We start from the raw sequence: 15,299 nt of genomic DNA on the forward strand, positions 1-15,299 counted from the left end.
GGGATCAGTTTCCTTACGGGGAAAGACTGGAAAGTCAAGATTGTTCATATCAGAGAGGAGATGGCTGGGGCATGACCAAGACTTTTTGTGAACTTATTTTTCAAAGAATAGAGATGGGTACGAAATCTGGTCTCCCAACAGTGAGGGGATAACTCGCTAAAAAGAAAAAAAATTGTTTCCAGGAAGCTAATGGCTTTGTTGATGCTGTAGGTAGTCCCCCAGAGGAACTTGTTGTCACAGGGACCAGGATTGTTCCTATGATCTCATCAGACCCTGTGCCCAGGAGGCTCTGCGGATGGCTAAACAACGTCCTATGTTCTGCAGGAACTCAAGTTTTTGCTCTGTCACTCTTGAGCCAAGGACTGATCCAGTCCGTGGGTGTGCAGTAGTGCCGGAGCTTTTACTTGAGAAGAAGCAGAGGTCCTGGGATCAGCAACAGGGCTGAGGCATTTCCATTAGAGACAGACATTTGCTCCAGTCTTCTGACCAACTGGTTTTGAGTGTCTTTTGCCATTATATGGTTTGCAGTTGTGTCCCAGAGGAAAAGAAATTATATGCATGCCCTTTATGCTCTTTATAGTATGTTAAAAAAATGGGGGGAAAAAACCTCTTTGTTTTGAATTTCCTTCCAAACAGGATTTTTTTGGTTGTCTTTGGATTTTTTTGCCTTGTTTTGTTTTACTGGTTAATGTCATCATTCATCTTTCCTGTTTTTGCTGTAGGACTTCTTAGATGGTTCACAGATGTGCACTGGAAATTCTCTCACTGGAAATTAAAAGGTAGCATGCTGAATCTTGAACACAAATAATCTTAATTTGTAACTTGAGTTGTTATTGCTCATAAAGCAGACAAAAAAGGGATTTCAGTAGATCTTGCTGCTTTAGTTTCCCTTTTCCCTGGAATTTTAAAAAACTGCCTCCTAATACTTGCGCAAGCCCCAAAATAGTTTTTTTACAATAACATCACAGCTCAGTTGGCAACCTTCCCCAAAACAAGTCTTTCCTCATCCCATACTTTCTTCAGCCCTTTGCTAAATGCAGTGGAACTTTCTAATCGACAAAACCTGTTTTTTTCTTGTCCTTCATGTCTTCCCATTTAAAGCAGCTTGTTGCCCTGCTCAAGCATCTCTTTATGCTGTTTACTGCAAAAAGCCGGGCTGATTTGCAGACACATTTCCCTGGTTCTCCCTGTCAGTTGTTCTTCTCAGGATCTCCTTCATATCTATTTCTCCTCTCAAGCTTGGACTTGAGCTCCCAGGCATGACCTTTCTGGGTTTAAGCAGAGGAGTTTCTGCCACATCTGCTCCACATACTGAGCACCTTTGGAGATGCTGAACCTTTTACCTTTCCTAATTTTGCATCTTCCTGTTTCAGACAGGACATCCTCTTTTTAGCGGAAAGTCATGACGCTCTGGGCCAACAGTGACAGCCCTATACCATCTGGCCTGGTAAAATAATATTCCCAACTATTTCTACGCATGTGTAGCATGTCATATTTTCTTCATAACACGTCGTGAAAAACACTTGGTTGGAATGTGAACTATTCACTGGAGATGGTGGCAAACATTCCCATGCCTGCTGTCCCACCGAGTGTTAGAGTTAATTGTGTTCCTGCAGAGAAGCTTCATGACGATTCAGAGAAAGGTGGCTGAGTATCAAGTGTATCAAGGATCTCTGGAAATTGGATCATGTTGTTTTCATTAGTTTCTGACTTTGGTAAGCTGGGATTGACTGAATCTCTGAGGGAGTTCAAAATGAGAACGGCTGAATCACAGCAGACTCACTGAAGTGATCGAAGGCGACTGCAAGCAGAAATCTGCATGAGTCATCCTAAAGAAAGAGGCCAGAGAAAAGGGTGGGTGTGCTTTGTACTAAAGTACATAGCTCTTCTGGGAACATGAACTTCTCAGGAGCTTCTGCTTTCCTGTCCTGGTGTAAATCCAAAGGGATTACTGATTTCTATGAACTCCTCTAGATAGGGATGGGGTCTGCAGGGAACATGAGGTACAGCCCAAGCTACTCTTCTTGGGCAGAGGCTTGGAGCACAGTGCCTCTGGCAGTAGGGCCGTGCCTTGCCTTTATGTTGCTGCTTTGCACAGCCTTCCTTTCATGTCCCGTCTGACTAGTTGTGCTGTTTGCCCTTCCTCCCACACTTGCCAGCACAGGCAGGAAAGAGGACTATCAAGAGCTAGTTGGCTTGACAGGGGGATGCACAGAATTTTTGGTATTTTTTGTGCAGATCAAGTGACTGGCAATGCCGCTGTTGTTGTTTAACCCCAACCAGCAGCTAAGTACCACACAGCCACTCGCTCACTCCCCCTGACAGCGGGATGGGGGAGAGAATCGGAAGAGTAAAATTGAGAAAACTTGTGGGTTGAGATAAAGACAGTTTAATAGGTAAAGCAAAAGCTGCGCATGCAAGCAGAGCAAAACAAAGAATTCATTCACCACTTCCCATGGGCAGGCAGGTGTTCAGCCATCTCCAGGAAAGCAGGACTCCATCACATGTAACAGTGACTTGGGAAGACAAATGCCATCACTCTGAATGTGCCCCCCTTCCTTCCTCTTCCCCCAGCCCCTTATATGCTGAGCATGATGTCATATGGTATGGAATATCCCTTTGGTCAGTTGGGGTCAGCTGTCCTGGCTGTGTCTCTTCCCAACTCCTTGTGCATTCCCAGCCATCCAACTGGTGGGGTGGGGTGAGGAGCAGAAAAGGCCTTGGCTCTGTGTAAGCACTGCTCAGCAATAATGAAAACTTCCCTGTGTTATCAACACTGTTATCAGCACAAATCCAAACCATAGCCATATACTAGCTACTATGAAGAAAATTAACTCTAGCCCAGCCAAAACCAGCACATTTTCCATCCCTTATACCATACCATTTACGTCATGCTCAGGTACCACACTATCCAATACAACCTCATTAACCACCTCACTCCCCATCTTTTGATATAATACACAGATATCATTCTCTTAGTCTATGGACCACGCCTGTGAAATGTCTGTAATATTTCCATAAAAGTCCACAAATGTCCACAAAATGTCCATTGAGTTAATTTAGTCCATGACTTTGGTCTCCATCTGTTATGGTGGTCACTCAGGACAGGAGAGGTGGTGTGTTGCGTGGAGTTACTGGGCACCAAAACCAGCTCAGGTCAGGTCCACTGCTGCACTTGCGCTGCTTTTTGTAAGGCTTGTCCTCCATTGGTTCAGGTGGTTCCTGCTACACTAATTCCTATAAGATGCAACTCAAATCCTGGGTTACAACAATTTAAAGGTATTTTCATTTCCAATCTCCACCCCTGGTCCCTTTGGATCAGACCATCCGGTTTAACATTGCAATCAAGTCCTCCCCTTGCCCCTGCTCTGGCTTGGACTTATCCACAGGCCACAGTCCTTTAGGGGTGGAGCCTTATGTATGAGCCACAGTCTTTCCAGGGGTATACTTGCTGCAGTGTAGAGTTACCCACAGCCACAGTCGCTTTGAGGTGCACCCGTTCCAGCGTGGCCTTCTCCATGGGCCACAATGCCTTCAGAGATATACCTGCTCCAGCATGGCCTTGCCCACAGTCACAGTCCCTTCAGAAGTAAACCTGCTCTGTCGTGGGCTCATCCATGGCCACATGCTTTGAGGTGCTCCAGCATGACCTCATGCACAGCCACTGATGCTTCAATATGTACCTTCTTCAGTGTGGACTTATCCTTGGACCACAATCTCTTCAGAGGTATACTTGCTGCAGCACAGGCATAACCACGGCCACAGATACTTTGAGATATACCTGCTCTGGTGTGGACTTATTCACGGCCACAGACACTTCAGGGTCTCCTGCTCCCACGTGGACTCATCCACAGGTCACAGTCCCTTCAACTCAAGTTCACACAGGAGTTCCAGCCTGTCCAGTACAGCAGCACAGAAACAGCAGGGATGCCCTAGCCATCGGCCAGCCCAGGCGTATCGCCATTGCTGTTATCAAAATGTTCCCAGGCACAGCCGAGTGAGACGATAAGCAGTAGAGCAGTACAGCGAGCAGCGAAAGCAAAAAGCAGCCACTAACAAGCACTAGACTCTGCTGTACAGTAAGACAAGCAAGCCCCATGGCAAGCACAGGAGCCTGCCAATTAATAGCTAAACAGCAATAACAGCTATAAATTCCACCTAACACATTCCAATCAAATCTGTCATTATCCTGAACCCTTTGTGCCCCACGTTGAGCACCAGAAAGCAGTGTCGTGGTTTTACTCCAGCCGGCAGCTGAGCCCCACGCAGCCGCTCGCTCACTCCCCCGCGGCGGGATGGGGGAGAGAATCAGAAGGGTAAAAGTGAGAAAACTCGTGGGTTGAGATAAAGACGGTTTAATAGGTAAAGCAAAAGCCATGCACACAAGCAAAGCAAGACAAGGAATTAATTCACCATTTGCCATGGGCAGGCAGGTGTTCAGCCATCTCCAGGAAAGCAGTGTAAAGATTACTTGGAAGAAAATTAACTCTATCCCAGCCAAAGCCAGCAGAGCCACGAGAGGTGTTGGTCTGAATCCCACACATCAGCAGTGTACCAGCACCCTCGCACTTTGACAGTCGTTGTATGGTCTTTGCAAAACTGGTGTCATCTAGGTCATAGTAATCAGCTGCCTGGTAAATACAGCCACCACTGAGCTTTTGCTTGAAATCCCAGAAGAGAACGAGCTGCTCATGCTCTGCCTATCCTGTGGCTGATTCTAGAAAGGCATGCAGTACGCCTGCCATCCTCAAACCAATTAATAGTTCCCACTGCTCATTTCTGATGGAGAATGCTGTCCCTTCAACATGCTGAGCTGCTGGTGAGACTGCTCCTTCTGTCAGAATGAGCTGGGTGAGACCAGGCAGTTTAAATCATCTGTCAGCTTGATAATTTGGCCCCTTTTGACCCAAAAGGAGAGGGATAGCCCAAATGAATACCTGCCCTAGCAGTTTGCCAGTGCATAGGAGTGAGCGGCTGAGTGCTCGCTCATGCTGCCTGCCGCTGGGCACCAGGCAGCACATTTGAGGGACCCCTTCACAGTGACTCCAAAAGCTTCCTCTGGCTGAGTTTTCCATTCAGGACACTGTTACCTATAAGGTGTCATGCTCCCATGGCATGGTGGAAACAAGGATCTCAAAGCTCTTTATAGATGGAAATAAGCACCATCTTGGCAGTGACCTTCCAAGGTGGGAAAGCATCCAAAGCTACAATACTACAGCTTGGAGCTGTAGTAATGGAGCTGTTTATCTTGGGGGGCTCCAAGGATGGCCCACTGTACCTCCTATCAATGACAGGACACCCACAGCTACAGCCAGTGGCAGAGAGAGCTGAGGGCACTCAGCACACCAGCAGAATGGGCTCCCAGCTTGGCAGGGAGAAAACAAAGGGCAAAAACCAGCCAACCTGTCCACAGCATCCCACAGGCTCAAACAAACAAACCTCAGCACCTGTGGATACCTGTCACTCCTCTGAAGGAGCAGCTAGCAGGGGTTGAGGTGACAGAAGCAGTCTGTCCTCTATGCCACTGCCCCAGCTGCTCCCACAGCTCACTTCCTCTCTGCTTGGCTTTATCTTCCCAGATTTGTTGCTTTTGATGCTCCTTCTGTTTCTGACAGGAAGAGCGCCAGCATGACCATAAACCCTGCGTTCCCCTGTGGCGAGGCTCCTCCATGTTCAAAGGAACGAAGTTAGGCTAATATTTACAAGAAATACTCTAATTCCACATGTGAAACCATCATCTTGACAACTTCTTTCTGTGGCTAAGCATTAAAATGTTTATTCAGACTGGACCAAGGTCTATTTCAAGTCAAAATCCCCCAGTCAGACATTCCTGCATCCTACAACAGTGTTTCCTCAAGCCAACTGTGACAAAGCTGGCTGTAGCTGTCCAGGGGATGGAAAGTTCTGCTCCTCCTCGTGCATTGTCCCTTTGTGCTTGAGAGGGGATGCACAGTGACAGTCAGGGCTTGGTGGCTCCCTACCTAAGAAGCATTACTGCTCTGTGCGTGAATGAGTGCCCAGCACTTCCAGGAAACTGTGAGATGGGCAGTTCCCCTTTTTAAGGCTCTCCGATGTCTAGTGAAAATATATATGGTAAAATATATGCACCAAATGCCTCTGCATTTACTTACACATTCCTACCAATCTTCAACAGCAGAAAAGTATCTCCTGGAAGCCTTCTTCATTTCTAGTTTCTCTATATCTTGATGTGAAAATCTAGTGTATGATGAGATATGAGAACTGTTTTTTTCAGATTTTTTTGGCTTTTTTAACCACATTATTAGATGTCTCTCAGAAAGTTTCTCCTCGTGATCTTATGGTATGAATACTCTTTGGGGTATTATGGCATGCATCTTCCCAGACTAGTCTAGGAAATGTAACCAGGTGAACAAACAGAAGTATAATTAGATATTCCTGCACCTTCTATATATGAAAGGGTCCAATGGGTGTTTAAGAATACAAGGTTTGCACGTATAAATATGATAAATGCAAAACCAAAGGCTATTCTCTGTAGAGAGACGCTGCAGCAAATGAAGTGACATGTATGTATGTGTATATATTGTGCCTTCCTGTTCCGGAGTGCTGTATTACTAACTTGGAAAACTAAAAAATAACAAGAAATTATTCCACTTCCTTAAAAATGATGAGATTTTTTTAAAGTCAATATATAGTGAATTCTCTGCCTTCCACTTTTTCAACCTTCAGGTTTTGTTCTAGGATATACTGTCAAGCTTTAAAAAAGCACATTGTTGAGATTCCTACATAATCAAAACAGGGCTTGAAAAGACACCATTTGTCATGAGCCACACACCGAATCTGTGAGAGCTGGCAGCAGTGACAGTATTAAAATTAAGAATAACATTTTTTCCAGATAGGATAAACACCATTTGTCACTTCATAAGCTTTAGGATTGGAAAATGGAACTACAACTATTTCCTTTTCTCCTCCAGATGTAGATGCTGCTGCTTCATCTTCTGACATTGCAAGTATTAGTAGACATCATTAAATGAAATTAAAAACCTCCTCTCTTTCTGCTCCCCTCCTTTATTCCCCAATTTTGACACTGTTTTTCTGAGCATTGATGTAGAATCCATCCAAGTGCTTTACTACTGATTGGCTGTATCATTTTAGATTCAAAACATGCTATAATAGAAAAGAAAGATCCAAAAAGGATGAGAGAGAAGTGTGTGGGAATACTTGAAGTTCTTAGTATCCATACTGCAAAAATTTGGTATTTGTTATAGCAGTACCTTTCACAATTGCAGGACTAGGATCTGTATGACAGAGGTAAATTTGCAGTTAAATTGGATGCCTGGATATTTGTTGTTATGACAGTTGCACCTTGTATAGAAATGTCAATAAATCTGTTAGTTATTCATTCCATATGTCAGCGAACGGGGAAGGGATGTGACCACGTCCATGGGTGCAGCTGGGAAAGCTTACTGCAGCACCGTGGAGCAAAGGAAACCTAGAAAGGATTTCAGTGAGGATTTCCACATATTCACAATACAATAATCTGGTGCACATCACCCAAGAAAACTGTGGGAGTGCTGCATGTTTAATGATTTTTAAACACCTTTGAAAATCCTTCAGCCAGAAGAACTATGCTACTAAATGAAACATAACTGCAGGGCACTGGGTAGGCCATTGTTTTTCTCAGCAAAGTTAAAAAGGGATTTTTAATGACCACAGATAAATAGGATCCAGGTAATGCCTCTCACTGCTGAGATGGCGTACCAGGGTGTCCCCTAAGGGACACAGAGGAAAATCAGCCAAACGAGTGGCCAGCAGCACTCTCGGGAGTTCTCATGTCTTTCTAAAATCTCTCTCCTGCTGTCGTGTGCCTGGCTCTGAGCCACAGGGACATTTCCAGGCTCCCCAGGCTGCAGGGCTTCTCCTTTTACCTCCCTGAGTGACCGTCACAGCCCTGCTTGCTGGCACGCTCTGCTCCTGCCTGGGCTCTGGGTACTGACAAGTCATAATCTTTCCAACTGTTTTTCTTTCATTGGTCTTGATTTTGACTTTTTTTCCCCAGGCAGTGCCCTCCAAAGTGACAAGAGGCAGCCTGGATGTGGATGGCCAGGCCAGAAGCCTCTCCCCCTTGCAAAGCTAAAGAAAATGCACATTCCTTTGCAGAATCATCATGAGGGACATACAGGTCCCTTCAGCCCTCACACTGGCAAAAGACGGTGCCCCTCTGCCCTCCATCAGGGACGCTGTCCTTTCTGGGCCCTGAGTTGGTGCCAGTGTTAGCCTGCACTCACTACTCCAGCGAGGAACAACATAACATGTGTACCAATGACTCGGTCCACCTAAGTTAGTTCCTAGTTAACTTAAAAGATAACACTGCATTAACAATGCCTTCACCAAGGCACCAGCACACTGTGAGGGGCCGTGAGACAAGTGCTGTGCCCGAGCTTCACCCCATGGTCCAGGGCCTGGTTCCCTGCCCCATGGGCAGCCCCAACCTCACCCTCTGCTCCCACCCCAGAAGCTGTGTCCTGAGGCAAGGACCTCTGCTTGGTCCCCCACACGCCATCCCAATTCTGAGGACAACAGGGACCAGCCAGAAGGACAGGTCTTTCAGCCTCCTCTGTTCCCAAAATACCTTATTTATAACCTTCAAACATTCTTTATAATCTTAAAACACCCTGGGAACTTGGCATTACCACTATCTTTGATCCTCTGACAATCACTTTGGCTGCCTGCAGTTTCCAACCTGAGAAGGATGGAAATTTCATGACAGTGCCCCTCCATTTAAGCACATGCCTGCCTTGGGGTTGAGTCACCCCTGGTGAGATGATTTGCAAAGCAAAGCCTTCCTGACCTGAGCTCATTGGGTTTTTGGCGGTACTGCCCTGCCGCACTGCCTGCCCACCCCCACCCCCCGGGCTGTGGAAAGAGCACTCACACGCGTAAGTTGGTTTGTGATGCACAAGCTCAGAAGCAGCAGAAAAAGCATTTGACCCGCGTGTGGCAAGTGTGCTAGAAACAGATCAGCATGCGGCAGCGAGAGGCACAGGTGCCTTTTGCGCAGGAGAGAAAAGGAGCCTTGCAAGCCTTTTGATGTGTCTCAGCGAGCAAGCAGCGACATCAACGAAGACAGGAAAAGATTTAGAAAAGCGTACTTGTAATAGCTGAACACAAAAGTGTCCAGAAGTGACAATTTTGATAACTTCAGAGGCAATTTGCTTTGTGTTGTGCCTGATTTGCCTGTCATTTCACATAATAGGAAAACTTGAAAATAAGACACAGTCAAAATGTTCTGGAGAGGTAAGTGGCTGCCCCAGTGCTAACATCCTGCGTCGGATGATCTTTCTCCATTTTGCAGTCAAAGGAGGGAGGTATCCATAGGCCTCAAGATGGGGATGGTTTAGGCTGTATTATTCAGGGCACTTCCGAGCCAGGGGAGAGACAAAGAGCTGAGAACAATCCTCCCCTTTTACCTGAAACCTTTCTGCTTGCCCTCCTGCAGTGAGAAATCTCAACAGCTATTATCATCCACCTCCCACTGGCTTTGCTATGACCCTGGTCCAGGAAGCCCTCAGCTGTTTAACCAACAAAGTCGAGCAAAGCAGAAACCAAAATGAAGGACCATGACTAATTAAGATGTTATCTTGTGAGCACATTCAGATGAAAGTTCCTGGGAAGAGAATACAAAAATCCTAAGGAGCTGTAAAGTGGCTCTTTTCACCAACCTTAAAGCACAGTACCACATAATAACTCACAGCTGTGCATATTTGATCATCATCTAGCATCAGCTCATGCATTATTTACATCCTTATTACTGGCAGTGGAGTTGGGCAGAAATGACGGTAATATCTGTTACACCTGATGGGAGACAAGCATTTTGCATTGCTCACACTTGTTGCTGAGCACAGCCCCTTTGCTGGGAGAGAAAGGCAGTGGAGGAGGAGGTGGGAAAGCAACTGAGCTTGGAGAAACTAGAACCCTTTAGAAATCAGAAAAATGGGAAGGGGGAGCATGTTTTGGATGTGAGCAGGCACTTAGTGGATGGGAGGGAGGAAGAGAGGAAGGAAGAAAGAAAACTTGCTCACTTTGCCTCTGTGCAGTGCTGCAGCAAAGAGCAGGTGAAGAGTGGAGAGGCACAAGTGGAAAGTCCTGCAGGATTAGCAAGACGTGAAGCAGCCACATGGTCTCAGGGAGTGAGCTGAAGTCCTGGTTAGTCATGTCCTTTGATTGACACTTGATGGCCTGTGATAAAGGTAAGGAGTTAGGCAGGTTTCTTGGCCATCAGCCTGGGCAGTGAGCTGCTCCCTGGCTCAAACACCTCTAACAGACACAGAGGGCCCAGGTGTGCCCCTAAAAGAGGCAGTGAGGCACACCGTGCCCTGTGCTGCTCAGGCAGTCTCCTGCCATCAGGAGTCCCAGGACCACTGTCACGTAGCCTGGTTGTGGAGGTGGCTGGTGGCGGCTTTCGCATGGATGATGGCCCATGAGAAAATGGATGGACGCCACCAATTACACTCCTGCAGAGCACCAGGCAGCTGGTGGGAGCTGAATACTTTCCCTCCTTCCCAATGAGGTCAAGAACAAAACCATGAATAGCTGCATTTTCTGTGCCTGAAACCCATTTTGGCTCCTGCAATGCTGTCCTGTGGGCAGTCTGGAACAGATTATTTCTACTGTCTTTAAACAGCTGCTCCAAAGTCCTCACTGGATGGCAGGGACAACCTTTGTAGACAGGCTTCCAGGCAGAATGGTTTGGGCTCTGCTGGTCCCTCATGGTTATCACCAAAAGGATATTCCAGGACCACACCCAGCTGCAGGCAGAAACAGGCAGGAAGCTAACACACAACCTCCCATACACCATCTGCTCCAAAAACTGGAATCAAAACCCAAAGCAGCAGCCCTTCAGTCAGCAACATGACTAAACCCAGGTTGGCTGAAGCCAAATTCTCCGTCTAAATAAGCAGACCTCCAAGTATTCCTTCTCTGACACGCACAGTAGCACCACGCCGGATCACCGCGAGATGAAACTAGCCCTTCTCCTGCCATGAACTCTAAGTCAGAGGCAACTTTTCAATGAATCATGGATCAGTCTGTCCAATTGTGTCTGATCCATGTGGGTCAGGAAACAGAAGAGCCACGTTGCAAAAGCTCTGTGTGCTGGCCTGGCTGCAGAGGAGGAACGTGAGGAAAGAGCAGTGCGAAGCTCACATCAGGTCAAGTTCTTGTATACGTGGAAGGCTTAGACTAAACTATGCTACCAGCTGTAGCTGCCCAAGGCAGCCAAGACTCAAGGACAAGCAGAGCCTCTGTGGATGAAGGTCACGGGAAGAAAAAGGGTCCAGAGCTGTATGAAAGCACCCAGCCCATTTGGAGGACCTCTGAGCAGTGGCCCCCGGGGGAGGCATAGCTGCCAGTGTGCATAATTGCCAAGAGTTTTAAAGGGAAAACCCACAGCACAGCGTGACTCGTGATGTTGTCCAGATCAAAGCAGCTTTGTGGTTTAGAAAATGTGTCATTAGAGGGAGGGGAAAAAAATTTAATGGGAACCTCTTCCAGGACAGACTAGCAGTAGGTAAGGGATAACCTACTTGGTACAGACGCCCCGTGTGAGATTTGTATAACCTTCCCTGACAGCCTGGCAAATTGCCAATGGGCTTGAGAAAAGAGGGTACAGTGTACCCCAGACCAAAACCAAGCTCGTGTGCACAGGCTGGGTTTGTAGGCTACACAATATCACAGGTAGTTCAGCTAGCTTACCCCTTCCAGGACACCTGGACAATTTTGCCCGGTCCTACGTCTTCTCTAGTGTCTCATGGTGATTTAGGACAATGTAAAGAGACATAACCTCAGGTTTCCAGGAGTTTCCCTGGCAAGGTAGCCTTGCACAGGACGGCTACAGGAAAGCTGCTCATATTCCAGCCCTCCCTCCCCAAGTTCTTCTGTGCAGGGGTGAGGTACAGATGCACCTCAGTGTTTGCTGCTTGGAGACAATGCCACACTCGAGACCTTTATCTGACTGACCTGATTTGCCCTGGCTCCAGCATCTGACTGATGTAAGCAGTAGGACAAGCCTGGTGCAGGGGAATATGTTCGTTAGCACATTCCATCCATCCAGTTGCCCACAGAAGCTTAGGGAGATGCAGGAAGGCAGCCATGAGGCCAGGCAGCTCAGGCCTCATCTGTAATTGCTTCTTGTGCAGCAAGTTGCAATCATATGGGAGCTACAGACATTAAGAGTGTTGCCCCACCAGGAACACAAGCAGGAGGAGAGACATCCCTCACACAATTTTAGTTCAAATCATCTCAGGATCCACCTGTGCTCGGAGAATCACAATTCATGGGCTAAATCCTGAAGGCCTTGCTCAGTATTTTTTCTGGAATGCAAAAGCACTTGCGGAAGCCATGCAGAAGCCTTGCCTGGCTAAATGTTTTGAGACCAGGTGTCCTGCTTTCCCTCAGCAGGTATCTAGTACCACAAAAGCCTGCCTTGCTTTGCAAAGCACAGGAGAGAGAGGGATTCTCTGCCTTGAGGAATTCACAGTTTAGGAGGTGTCAATATGAGGATGGGCAGTCTCTTAGTCTTGTAGTGGATTAGTCTCCATCAATCTTTAGGTCTTTCACATTTTGCCATTTTTTGAAACAAAAAAAATTTCCAGTGTTGTGAAACCCTTTAGAAACCTATGGTAGCAGACTTCTCTTGCACGTTTACTGGTGAGACTTGACAGGAGCACTGGCAGGGCAGCTTCAGAGGAGTTCATGCTCTGGAGTTCATAAAGTGACAGCAGGCGCTGATTGGGGGCACATTTCTCAAGCCTACCAGCAGGATGGAGAGAGAGCTGGGAAAGAACAGGCATGTGAAACAGTTGCATTAAAACAGATGATTAAACACGACGCGGTGTAGTACTGTGTGTGTTCTGGTAGTGCCTGCTGAAGCCAGTGAAGGCAGGGGGTCCTGTGGCACTTGCACTGGCACTCATCCTAATAATAGGTTCCTCCATAATTTCTTGCTGAACATAGAAGAGGTTGCAAAGAAAGATGTCTCTTCTGTTCAGTATTTATCATTAAGGCTGAGGCTTGTTCAAGGACTCCCTGTCCTCCCCTCCCCGACAGGCTGAGGTCAAATGAGAACACAAATCTCATTGATAAGATTGTCAAAACATGTCAATTGAATGTCAGATATGATTAATAAGGAAGATAATAATGATGTGATAGGTCATGGGGAGGAGCCTGCTACACCAGTTGTGAAAATGGAGAATACATTGAAGGAGGCAGCAGAGCCAAGCAGAGTGCAGAGGCTTACACTGCAGAGCAAAAGTCAAATTTGGGTGCTGGTGCAGGAAACTCTACTATGAGCTCACCGGTCACTATGGGAGGGCTTAGAACATCTGCAGGAAAATCGCCCTCTTACAACATCCAAATGGTTTCAGGATAACTTCCAGAAGCATCTGTGACTTCATTGCATTAATGTGTTGCATGGCATTCCCTGGTATACTGATTTTCAGCCTGGACGTCTATCTAGCTGAACTATCTCTGAGTGGTGGTAGGATGTGTCCTTAAAGAGTTTAGTTCTTTAACACTGTGGTTGTGCAGCAGACCAGGGACATAGCAGGGAGAGGAAATCCCCACACATGCACCATTTGCAGGATTACAAGGACAGCTACAAGGGCCACAGCTTCCCTGTTCCTCATTAGCATCAGCTGCTGCTGCATACATGCTCCAGGTCACCCAGGAATGGCCATACGGCTCCTGTCACTCAGATTACGGTTGTTTTCAACTCTACATGTTTGCACAAGAAAAGGCTGGAGGCTGAGGTGGAGGAGGAAGGGAAAGGCTGGGCACAGAGTGCTGCACTGCTCTATCAAAGGCAGTAGGTGAAGGGCAGGCCAGGTTTTACAGTGCCCTTTCAGCCATCCCATCTCAGCAGAACCGAGAGGTGATGTTGTAGGGGTGAAGAACACATCACCCATACCTCAGAAGAAAGCAAGGCACAGGGAAGAGCTCTTGCTTTCCTCACTCCTGATTTCTTGCTTACGCTACTTCTGAGACAGTGGCTCCACACAATGCTTTGGGCACAAAATAGGCAACTTCACCCCAGTCTCAGCCTCATTTATTGCCTTGGGTTCGAGGTCATTATTGTGAAAAAGCAGAAGAGGGCAGACCCTGGCAGCTCAGCCTGGCACACCCATGGGCCCCTCAGGTACTGTAGCGGTCCACAGGTACGCCCTGCCCTGGGCACTCACGTGGCATGCTCTGGCTTTCCCTTCCCCGCCACACTAATGCCCTCCTCCTCCTCCCCATCGCTCCTGCACCCCAGGACCTGTGGGTCTCCGCTGAGCCAGTGCCGCCACCTTGGCTGAGCTGAGGAATGAGCAGTGGAGAAAGCAAGTGCTTTGCACCCGTGAGAGGGTGTTTCTGTGTAAACTGCCAGTGTACTGAGTTGTACCGACACACAACCCTGGTGCAAATGCACGCAGCTGTAACCTATACACCACGAAACTCCGGACAATTATAAGTGGATGCTGGGAGCTGGGTTCATGGCAAAGGAGATGGTTTCTGGCCACCAACAGCAGAAATTTGAGTGAATTTTTATGCCAACAAAACTTCCATTTTAATTTAAAGCGCTCTCTCATCTTTCTGCCTTCTTACTCTAAACCAAATATGATTTTACCTACCAGAGGCTTACTGCCAGTGAATCAGATGAAAAAAACATTTTTCTTGTACTGCCACAAAGCTCCATTCTGGGGCAACTGCATGTGTGGAATTTTCCAGGTGGTTGTGATAAGCAGCCCATGTGTACAGAAAAATAAACAGTACGCCTTTTAGATGGTACTAGAATTGCCCTGGATTATTTCCGCAGCACCTGTACAGGCCCCTAACCAAAGCCTCTGGCTGCCTGCAAACGAAACAGGGCATTCAATGCTATCAAGACAACCAAATGCTGAGCAGAGCATTTAGAAAGTGTCAACAAACAATACTGGAGTTGTTGGGATATTTAAAAGTGTCTCAAGCAGCTGTAGCCAGCTAAAGCACATAAAAGGCAATAGCAATTAATTCACAGTGGTCCACATCACTGATATAATGATATAATGATGATACAAACTGGAGAAGCAGGGGCCTAAATGTCATGTTCCTGGCTTGTTTCTGAAGCCCAGGTAACAGATCTCCAGTTCCTTACCAGACATAGTAGAAAAAAAATGTGCAATGATTTACTGCAGTGGCTGTGGAGTCAGATAACTCTAGTATGAGGGGTTATTTTCTCTGATCCATAGAAAAATGAATTAAAGTGCACTACCTCTACGCAAGTATAGAAAAAAGTCAGCTGCTTC

The 15,299-nt window shown here is 47.0% G+C and overlaps 1 protein-coding gene across 3 annotated transcripts in view; it reads left to right on the forward strand.

The window, feature by feature from the left end:
* The window catches only part of ANKRD46 (ankyrin repeat domain 46), an 84,097-nt gene that overhangs the window by 50,398 nt on the left and 18,400 nt on the right, over positions 1-15,299 (forward strand). Inside the window, exons 5-6 of one of the 3 annotated variants that reach the window (XR_012833753.1) lie at positions 723-779; positions 3,645-6,849. The exons of 1 other annotated variant lie outside the window; for it this stretch is intronic. Coding sequence is in view for 1 of the 2 variants with exons in the window: in XM_075743618.1 (XP_075599733.1) it covers positions 3,645-3,753 (109 nt within the window). In the remaining variant the exon portion in view is untranslated. Of the gene's footprint in view, positions 1-722; positions 780-3,644; positions 6,850-15,299 lie in introns of those variants that run through there. One more of the 3 variants, XM_075743618.1, reaches the window with a different exon arrangement.

Source organism: Balearica regulorum, chromosome 2 (assembly GCF_011004875.1).
Source record: "Balearica regulorum gibbericeps isolate bBalReg1 chromosome 2, bBalReg1.pri, whole genome shotgun sequence".
NCBI classification, from domain to species: Eukaryota; Metazoa; Chordata; class Aves; order Gruiformes; family Gruidae; genus Balearica; species Balearica regulorum.